At 43.3% G+C, this 11095-nt stretch overlaps 1 protein-coding gene across 1 annotated transcript in view; it reads right to left on the bottom strand.

Annotated features, from left to right (window-relative positions):
• Positions 1-11095, bottom strand: part of LOC118431470 (glutamate receptor ionotropic, NMDA 3A-like) — a 36053-nt gene that overhangs the window by 7277 nt on the left and 17681 nt on the right. Inside the window, exons 2-3 of the mRNA XM_035842711.1 lie at positions 2192-2790; positions 15-691 (exon numbers count right to left, since the gene is read on the bottom strand). Coding sequence (XP_035698604.1) covers positions 15-691; positions 2192-2790 — 1276 coding nt within the window. The remainder of the gene's footprint in view (positions 1-14; positions 692-2191; positions 2791-11095) is intronic.

Below are 11095 nucleotides of genomic sequence, written 5' to 3'. Positions count from 1 at the left end.
AGTAAGACGAGGACTGTCCGTCCGTTTGGCCACGATGATGCCGATACCCGAGTGGGCAAACGGCTCCGTGAAATCAATGACGTCATAGCGATTCATGGTGGCGCTGATTGGTCCGATGGCCATCTCCGCCTTCCCGTCCATCAAGTCTCGCACCATGCCGTTCCACGTCCCGTTCACATTCGACCCGTACTTGGAGTCCGCCACGTGGTACAGTTCGTACTCCAGCCCCAGGTCCGTGGCGATGGCCTCCATCAGGTCCACCACCAGACCCTCACAGCACTGTATGGTGTAGGTGGAGTTGGTGTCGTCATACTGGTACAGGTTGTCGTCGTTGGTGGTTTCTATGGTGAACTTGTGCGTCGTCCTATTTTCCACGGGAATCAGGCACTTCACGCGAGAGTTGCAGGGATGCTGGGAGTCCAGGAGAGGTGTGACGTAGGTGAACGGCTTCTCTGCGATCGTCACGATGCGTTTCTTGCCGAGGCTGCCGGCGAAGAGCACGAGGTTGTCTCCGGCGCCCGACTTGAGCCGAAGCGTGCCGTCGTCCCATTGGCCAACATCGGCCCACGTCATGTGACCATCGTCTTCTCTCTTCAGGTCCAGCAGGTCGTAGGTGGCTCGGGTTGACATCCCGTTCTGGTCAAACTGGATCAGACTGCCTCTGCTGCGTGTCTTGGTGTGAAGCACGTGTCTGGATTCAGGACGAAAGGAAGAGAGAGGGAGGGTTAATCACGTGTGTTTTCCCACTGCCAAGATAACTGTTACAAAATCTTACGAATATCGTGGCCAACCATGAAATTTGATCACTGTTTCGCATTTTGTGCTAAAACCTAATTTTATCAAAATGAAATTAGCAGTAAACACGTGCAGATTCTAAGAACGTTAACATTGCTCTTGGTACTAAAGACGTTTAAATTGTATGTGAACTTGTGAGGCACTGAAGAACGATGCTGCCCTATCGATGCTCAACCTTGTCTTAGGTGACAACTTGAAAGCCTATAAGATCTGGATTCTCACACTTCACACATGAAAAGCTATTTATTTTGGTAACACAGAGAAACAGACGACATTGGACGTAGGACTCCAGATGCCGGAATGGCGCACAGCAGACGTTCTAGTCTACATGTATGAGACGAAGGGAAGGGGTGGGAGGCGGGAGCCCGCTAACAAGGACAGGAGTATAATGACACGAATGTTTGATTCTGACTTCAAGCATCCTCTACTAGTTTTGGAAAGATTATTTAGCAGTCTGGTCTTGCAAAGTAGAGAAGTAAAGAATTGTAGGTAGAACCTGAAGGACGAATGGGCAACATCAATCAAAAATTCAATGTTTTGAGGCAGAGAGTCATATTCGTAATGTGTCATAAATTGATTGCCAATTCAGACTTGAAGCCTAACTGCAAGCGCGACCACGATGGTTATACGTGTAGCGACAGACAGTGACAATCAAATGAAACTGTATGTCTACTTTTTCTGTTGTTGGGGTTTTGTCTTCTTTGATCAGCCTGGAAAAATAAGCGGGTTGTGGAAGACATTTTTCATTAACATGGCGACATCTTAGGGTTAAAAGAGCTGGATTTCTTTGTCAAAGACTGGTGTGGAAATGTATCGCTACAAATGTCGACTGGGCAGACAGACAGGAACACACCTACGGCCAACTGAAAACCATACAGTACCTGCTCTTAGCAGAGGACAGGGGCCTGTTTATCCATCAGAACGCACCGGGATAGAAACATGTTAATGCTAAGAATTATCTAACGCTGCTGGTGGGGGAAAAGATTAAAATGGACAAAAATCTACATGCAAAAGGAATGCCTCCTATGCGAACTACAGAGCAAATTGCAAAGGGAAGTGCAGAATCGAATGAAAAATGCAAATCTACTGTTATAAACCCATCATGCTAAAGGCTGGTATGATGTAGTTTAATGTACCAGTAACTAGGGTTGGTATGGTACATTGTGAAGTATATTTTAATGGGTTTAAAGTTAACACCATTAAAAGCAATTACAAACATTCAAAATATTACCAACTACTTGAAAGAAAACCTCTACCTAAATTGCAAGCGCAGACTAAAGTGATGCTTTGTCAACAATCGCCACAAGGCTCTTACAGCAGTTGTATGTAAGAGCCGTTTGGCGGTCGCTGTCACATACTTTAGTAATACATAGTTTAACAAGTATAAACCACTTACTTGTAATAATCCTCCGATCGAAACTTTTCATTGTAACTGTCCGAAGCGTCGCAGCACCCCTTCCGGCGCTGCAGAGCTCCGTTCCCGTTGTAATCTCTGTTGACTTTGTTGAAGGAGTCCATTAAAAGAAACGTGCCGTCATAAATCTTGTCAGTAAGGGAGTCGTCACTATACCTCACTGCAACGGCCCCGACGGGATAGTCCTCCAGTATATGCTGAGCTGTAGTGACCGCAGCTTGTGTTAGGATCCACGCGTGGTTTGATCCCGTCAGACCCAGAGTCTTGGCAACCCGAAACACCCTCCTGACGTCGCTGGGAGATCCGTGCAGAACAAACGCCCTGCAGTTACTCTGCTTCAAGTTCATCAGGTGCCGACTCAGACTCTCGTCATCTCTCGCGAGAGAAATCTTCTTGGAGGCTTGCCAGTGTACCCCGGATGTGAGGTTGTGCAGTTTCGCCATGAACTCGTAGTCCATGGAGGTCTGGCCGATGACCAAGGCGGCGAAGCTGTACAGCACGTTCCGCTCCAGCAGGGTGACGATGGCGTGGGCCTGATGGCCAAATGCTGGCTCCAGACGCACCACCAACGGGATGTCCAACTGGAAACGAAAACAGCAAAATGACAATAAAAATTTTTACATTTTGTAAAAAGAGTGTGTCCAAATGTCTCAGATGATTTGTTTTAAAGGTACGTTATGGGATCATTATGGACATCCAAATCGGACATTTGGTCATCTCATTAGAACCCTTTAAACCTAAAACTCAGCCCTATCCTCTACAGCGAATAGAAAGGTTAACCATATTAGAGATGAATCTGCCTACAAAAACCATGTAATGATTTATCGATTCATCAATTGCAATTCATTTAAAAAATCACAAATTCACTTTTTTGCTTCTTAAAATGTTCTATCAATGTCCTAGTATTATTCTGTTATCTATTATCTACCGTAGTAGCGTCTCAAGCACGTCTCCATCGTCTTAACGCCAGGGCATATTTATTGGTATTTTGTATTTAGTAGCTGGGGTACGTTATATTGTGTATTTAATCCAGGCTTTAATGAACACGCTGTTCGAAGTAATCAGTTTGTCCATGGGGTTGCCCTCGGGTCCGTGTAGGGGTCCGCCGCTATCTCTCTTCGCCCAGCGCCTTTGTCAGACTCTGTCAGGGTTAATTGGAGATAGACCGTAAAGCCATGCATCACGAGTGTGCGGCGGTGACAGGGGACAGCAGGCGCCCACGGGAGGGTCGGCCATGGGTGGCTGAGCGGGATGGGGAGTTAGTGAAATGAGGCAAGAAGAATTTTGTAGGTCAGGACACTCAGCGAGAAAACATTACGATGGCCATTGAGTGTGAGCGGTATACCAAAATAGAAGATGTCTCATAAGGAAAATTAATGTCTATTTTATTCCAAATAATACCAATAATTTGGTTGCAAACACGTTTAACAAAACGATATATCAGCCAACGCTCGTTCTGGTCCATTTTTCCTACTACACGATAACACCATCTGAATTCTCCCCCAAATACTCAACGGTTCTCTTCCGCCTAAAAACCAGGGAGCGTGATATTAGTAGGATTAGCGTTGAATCATCAAGACTATTTCTCATGAGTGTGGAGAACGTTACCGGCGAAGCTTCAATCTTATCTGTAACTCCCTCCCGTGTGGGTGTCTCCTGAGACACACCACGTACTGCTGGAGAAGCAGATATCCTGATTGATTCACACCCCAGAACACTTCTCAAGACTACTGACTCAGGTGGATGGAGTATCTGGATACCCTGGGGAGTATTAAAGTGGTAGAGTTTTACCGCAACTTCTGCTCTTTCCAGGCAGGAATAGTGGTGTTACTGCATAGTTGCACTTATGATGAAGACTCTTGCCTCTGGCTAAGTTATGTAAAATGTAAGTGTTATAGTTACATGTAATATAAAGTTGGACGTGTTTCTTGTCTCATCGTTTCTCATTCAAGGCTTGAGGAAAAGTTTTCATTGCCTCTTCTAAAGTAATTGTTTTTTGGTTGTTTTACATGTATGTAAGTTTCAATGTTTAGGAACCAATGGTTAAGGCTACGACATAAGAGTGCTTGATGACTATTCGGGTGGGCCAGTGGGTTGAACAAGTTGTTGATACATAATGGCAGTGCAGTTTAGATATTGTCTGTTGTTTTGATGCGCGGTAGTTTTAGATAATCATTAACCACTGCTTGGTAGAAAGGTCAGTGTCCGTGAAAGTACTTTGCATGAATGTAACTTACTTCGGTAACAGATAGAGTTCGTGTCGTTTTCTGGGATTCAATAATTGAGTCTTGAGACCACGTCTAGAGTGCGTGCAGTTAGGTCTATGAAAATCAATTTCCAATGTCTTGTACCATAGCTATACTTGGTGTAGTTTTCCTCTGTGCAGAACCCCCGGAAATTACACTGTAGTCACGCCCATCTGTCTCCCATACCTGAATCTGTCTAGTCGTCAGAGGCAACGTTAACACCTCTGTTCTGGTCGATCTGAGCTTTCCTCGTCTTCTTTGTAATTAGAACAGACGTCAAGTCAATATCGATGTGAAAACGCGAAGACGAGCGTACAAATAACATGTCTTAAGGGTGTACTTAAGATTCAAAATGGTGTTTGAGGTGTCTGACCTTAGAGAAGCTGTATTTTGCTGGAATATCTACCGTAGCTATCAAAACAAGAACAAAAGTATTAACTGCATCAATGGAGTATCTTGGTATTCATTTTGTACATGAATAACGGGTACAATAGTCGGGCAGGAAATTAAAGTGTTTGGATCTTCCATGCTACAGGCCATGGTGAGGGGCCATCATTTAAGCACCATTCTATTCAGCAAATCATATCAAAGCAAAACAGTAATAGAGTCAGTGGGAACACCAAAGGGCCTCTTAGGCAAACCTTCAAACTTTTGTTTCCTCATTATCGGCGCTTTCCACATCTCCATGTGGGAACAGCCACACGTTAGTCCTTTCATCAATCGCCAGTCTCTCTCCCATCCCGGCTTAACCGCAGGAGGCGCGCATAATCCTACTTAGCGCAGACCAAAGCGCCTCTGTGGCATTTTTAGCCGAACCTTCCATTCAAAGTGATGCTTAACTTTCATTCCCCCTCATGGTGACACATCTTGCTTCAAGCTGACGCCGTTTGTACCTTCAGGATCTCTTGATATCACGAGGTCAGACTAAATATAGACTACGTGCGAATGAAACTTTAGTCCGGCGGAGGAGATAATTATCTCAGGGAGCGGCATAGTGGACATTATAGTAAGTCGGCTGCACACATCACTTGATGGTAAGAACAGTAGAATAAAGGCTTAAGAGACGTCAGTATAGGTTGAGAATATCAGTATTGCTTTGAAGCAGCAAAATGGAAATAAGTTGCAGTATTCATGATCTTGAAAACATAATAGAATCAAGGAAATGATAGAATCAAGTAATGGCCATGGTGTCTTCCGATCATTTGTCTTCAGCAAAAGCTAAGTCAAGGCTTTCCCAGTCTTAAGTCATGACATTCGCTAGTACATATTTTGTATTTCATTGGTAGTTTTAGGAATTTTTGAGCAATTTGTTGTAGTTGATGTGAGAGGTACGAAAAATGGAAAAAAGCTATACGTTTGGTGACTAACTCGAAGATACCAGACAGACCGAGTTTGTACCAGATTCAGGGCGTTATGTACATTGATCTGGCCGACTGGCAGGAGACTGTTCCCCCTTCTTCATCGTGCACGACCTCGATCTACCAGGGAGACATCGTCCATTATCCAGGACGGGTAATGATCTTACACAAACTAGGTGCTTGATGCGCTGTCTTACCGGCACCCAAATGATTGCATCTGAGTTGGGCGGCTTATCGAGTGAACAGGGTTTCAATGAGACCAATTTGCCGGGAGAAAAACTGCCGCTTATTATTGGATGTGGCATCATCCTTTGGAGCAAGAGAACCCTAAATGATGCTGCCATGCTATAGAGTTCAAACGATGGTTTTCATCATTAATTGGTGGAGCTAAAACGCATAGTTTTCCCATTTATTACCCGGTGTTATAGACGATAATCGCATTGTCAGTAGACCATGACTACAAGTGTTTTCTATTTCATCTTCTTACATAGGTGGAGTAGGTACTTAAGTATTGACCCCACGTGAACAACTCATCTACATGCTCATGGACAGCCGTAATGGTGTTCCATTTATAACCTATAGGAAATTGTAGTGGTTATTAAGAGATAAGATGTAATGTTGTTGGGGAGAGTCACGATGCATTTTGTATTGCAAATGGATTACCCTATCAATGCTAATGGTTTTAACACTCATCACAGAGACTCCTGCTTGACGTAGATAAACCTACCAGGCCACGGCAAACGACGTTTGCATCAATGGCTAATGGGAGGAAAGTGATATATCTGAAACAGACTGGTCTTCGATTCATTGGACGGTGTTTGTAGTAGGCTAATCAGAGCTTTGTAACAGTAAGAGTTTCATTCCGTGCATCGTCCACTTCTCGAAGTTTAGTCCTTATTTGATAAATCGTTAAGCATATGACGGTTGGTTCTGTTCATATGTCCGAGATGCTGTTATTTCACGCTCCAGAGTATGTGTGCCGTTCCACCAGCTGTCGGTATGCTGTGATTAGGTCCCCCCAACTCTCAGTTGAGAGGCACGCTTCGATTTTCCGACCGAACTTTCAAACCTCACTATTCCAATTATACTCAATATCTACAACTGGATAAAACCCGGAGATGTACTTCCGGACGTTTCGAGTGACATCCATAACTCACATTCAGCGGCACTAGAATAAACAGGCAGAACAATGCAATACAAGTACAGCCAACTAAAAAAAATGGTTTAACCTGTCAATTCACTAACTCCTAAGGATCGTGTGAAATTCATGTCACTCAAATGTAAATTTAAAAATCATGTTTGCATAGTTTCATATGATGAGAAAATACAATAGGAAAAGTCACTGTCCTTTGTGATGCAAAGTGGGGTCCCATGTACTGGAGAGTTCAAACGATACTAGTTCTGGCAGATATAACAGATGCTAATTTTCATAACATCGCTAAAGAAGGCAAGGTGTCCCTAGCTCAGTAAACTAATTAGAATGGCTCCCAGAATCGCAGAGAGCACACTTTTTAAACATATCACTTAAGGGTCTTGTCAGTTTCTATCGCAGGTAATGCTTCAAACATGGCGGTAGTGTACTTATCTTCAGTTAGCTGTTAATAGCCTGGCTAACAAATGACACGAGGACGGCCAGATGGGTCGTTCCCTCTGATAGAATCCAGATGATAAACTTTAGTTACAGAATCGTCGTCTCACCTTTTTAAATGGGAAGAAGATTAATGTTGTAACACCAGCGTATAACACACTTATATATATATATCAGTCGCTGTGTCCTTGAAGAGTTTCACCTTCTAACGGGACTAACTCTACGTCTCTTATAACCAAATTTTCCTGTATCAATGATCCACACACCTCAGAATGGAAAGAGTAATTTTGATGTTTCATTTGTTTCATGTCACAGAATCAGACATCGTTTTGTACGTCCCGACGGAGGCGCTTACCCAACACCCTGCCCAAGTGAGTGTGAGTCTAGCTAAGTCGACAATGTCGTCTGAAGTACAAAAGGTAAAACGACTGCAGAACGCACGGCACTGGATGAGCTTTGTAATAGCGTATTCAATTGAGGTCCATGGAAGGAAATTACCTTTCGTAATTACTTTTCCTTGAACTTTGTATCTGACTTTCAAACGTTCTACCCAGAAAAGAACCTCTTGGCAATCCCGGAGTGATTTTAACCTGCAATTTGCATAGTCCTGCCATCTCTCTCCATTCTCTTGTTTTAATGGCGGTGGCCGGTGGAAATTGGGGGCATCCCTGTGCTTTTAGCCTCCTCAGGTGGCTTCTCCTAAGTGCCATTAACACTGATGGGGTCAAAGTGCGAGAGGCAATTTCAACAGGAGATACGCTTGATGTACCCTCATTAGACCGGTTTGTGTGGGAGAGAGCTTCACACCGCACAGGGTCTACTGAACTGCCGGGAGGCACGGCCATCGCGCCGCTGTTAGAAACTCGGCGGGCGAGGAGGCACAGACGTCGGTCTATTTATCAACGTCAAGCCGACTAAAATCAATTAACCTTTCAGCAGGAAAATAATCTCGTCTCGACAGCTCTCTGCTTGCCGAGACGGTGTACACCAGAGGGGTAGTTGTGGAGAGGATAAAAGACATGCATTATTATGTCTGATAGATAACATCGAACGGCAGGGTGTCTGTTACCTGCGTTGTGTGGCAAAACTAATACAACTGTAAAGTTATATGCTAGTTGCGAAACGTTTGTCAGAAATGATGCAATAGAATGTGGAACAATATATTTGACAAAGGTTAAAATGTCTGTCAAATGTGTAAAACAAGAGAGAATTTGTATTGTCCTCTTCAGCCTCCGAAGTTGGGAGTTATCATAAAATGTTTAAGAAAATAATTAATGGTAATGCCAATATCGAGCGCTGTTGCCATCCTTTTCGCCCATCTAACTACTCCTGTATTCAATACACATCTATGGCACTGGTATAGCATGGCAAACGAACTAGACAATATATTCAAACAGAAAAAGATAGCCTTTATCATGGTTAAATGTAGCCTTTATCGTTCATGACGTCAATGGGGAACTATAGACCACAGTTTGTATTACAGTACAACAAGTTGATCTGGAAATGCTGTAGTATCACTGAGCATAAATTACAAGTAATAAACTCAACTGAACGGCGCTCTATCAGTGGGGTATGACGCAAATTGCTACAGTATATTCCCAAAGCATGTCCCTGCTTAGTGTGATAAATGACGCCTTTCTTGGCCCTTGAAACGGAGGCCATGCCATGTCGCATTATGGCCAGTAAATCTTCCCATCCTCCCTTATCATTAGCTTAAGAGGACGATGCTGCTTTATTCCGCCATATTGAGTACAAGCTATACGAATGACTTTCACATTTCGCGTAGAGCTCGGTTTTTTCGTCATAAAGCGGACACAATCGGCTGATCTATGCCTCTAACGTATGGCGTCTCAGTTGAGCACAGTTGATATGGCTATGCTGGGCAAAAAATAGATACGTTATTTCTTTGGGGACTAGCACTACACTGATATCAATTTGATGGAAGCGGAGCGCTGTAGGCTAAAAACTTTGCTTTAAGTAAACCAATAGACACAACAATGATGCGTTCTGTAACCTCATTTAGGACATTGAGTATGTTAAGTATGTGGTATTGTAATCATAAAAGGCTCGTTTTCGATAAATATCTATATCAATTTGAATATCTTTGTTTGGGTGAATTAGCCACCTACAAGCTAGCAGGCAATCCATAACTTCTTGAGGAATACTTCAAACATAACCAAGCACCGTTATTTACACACGATATCACGTGATATCAAAACATAAAACTTGTTGACAAAGGTTATAACGTGATGGGCCACGCTGTCCATACTGTGTGTGAAAAACGCAAGCCTATAAATCCATCTAATGGTGCGCGCAAGGCTGTAGGGGTGTACTTTATAACTTTCACGCTCGACGATTGAATCGTAACCCATCTAGAGACTGTCAATGCGCAGTAGAAAGTCGTCACTCGGTAAAGGTCGTAAAGTGGCGGCGAGACGGAATAGCATCCGTCTTGCCTGACAGCCGCCATGTTTTCTCCTCCTGCTCCATACATCAGTAACGCTTGCTGCCCGAGATCACAGGAGGCGGAAGTGGTGCTGGCTGATAAGACTCTTTGCCGCGGCATGTATGGGATCTCCATGCGATGAATGGACACTTGACCCAGTGTTATCTCGTCAGGACACGCCATTCATCAAGACCAGATAGCGCCGATGACTCGACAAAATGATTCTTTCTGAAGTTTTAAAGCTGCGATGTGTAGGAACAACCCTGAAAAGTCTTGACCGGACATTACATCACACGGACCTGCTAGGCAGAGCCAGTTTATACAGTCATGAGACAAATGTAAATGGTAGCTGTTGTTATGTTTATTCCAGAACTATTCTTACCATTTTTGCTGTACATTGAACAAAGGATAAGAGATCATTTGAAAAGATCATAAAAACATATGTAAAGAAAAAAGACAGCCACGATTTTTAGGAATACCTCATGAGTAATGTGTGATGAAGGCAAATGACTTGGAAGGTAGCAATATGAAATATCTATTATTAAGGTTGCATGGATGAAATTAGTGCTAATGAAAGCATGTTACCGTAGGAATTGCCACATATCCAGCACACATCAACTGGTCAAACTCCCAACACCTTGCTGAGTGATTGGTTGATGCATTACAGCGATATTGCCTGTACGAGTCAGTGGGCACATAGGGTGTTGACGTATCTGACGTCAAACATGGACCAGCAATCTAAGAGGCATTACTTTACATGTCTGTTAAAGTTGGCATATGTCAACTCATCAGTCTTTTGGGGAAACTTGCTTTCTTGATTGTAACTCATTAGAGTTGAAAACTTGGTAGCCCTAGATCTTGATTCAATCATCACTGTATACCCATGACTACGTGAACTAATCAAATGGACAATATTACCACAGTATCAAATCAAAATTTTGATGCTGCCTCATACATGGATATGTTGACAAGAAGAAGATATTATCAACTCCGTCCATGATAATATGCCAGAAGCTGTAATTATTTTACCAAATAATGCATCCGCAGCATTATAATCTGCCGAATGAAAAATATCTCATTATGGATCTCTCATTATGAGTTACATACACCCTAGGGCAATCTCTCATCTGGCTTCAAAATCTATCATGTGTCAAATCCTTCCAATGCAGCAACCAACCAACCTCAGCGATAGTCAGGGCCCAACTTGTATGTTAGCAGAGCAGCAGCGTACAGCTCACAGCCAGCCAA

Source organism: Branchiostoma floridae, chromosome 15 (assembly GCF_000003815.2).
Source record: "Branchiostoma floridae strain S238N-H82 chromosome 15, Bfl_VNyyK, whole genome shotgun sequence".
Classification (NCBI taxonomy): domain Eukaryota; kingdom Metazoa; phylum Chordata; class Leptocardii; order Amphioxiformes; family Branchiostomatidae; genus Branchiostoma; species Branchiostoma floridae.
This window is presented reverse-complemented; position numbering and strand designations above follow the sequence as displayed.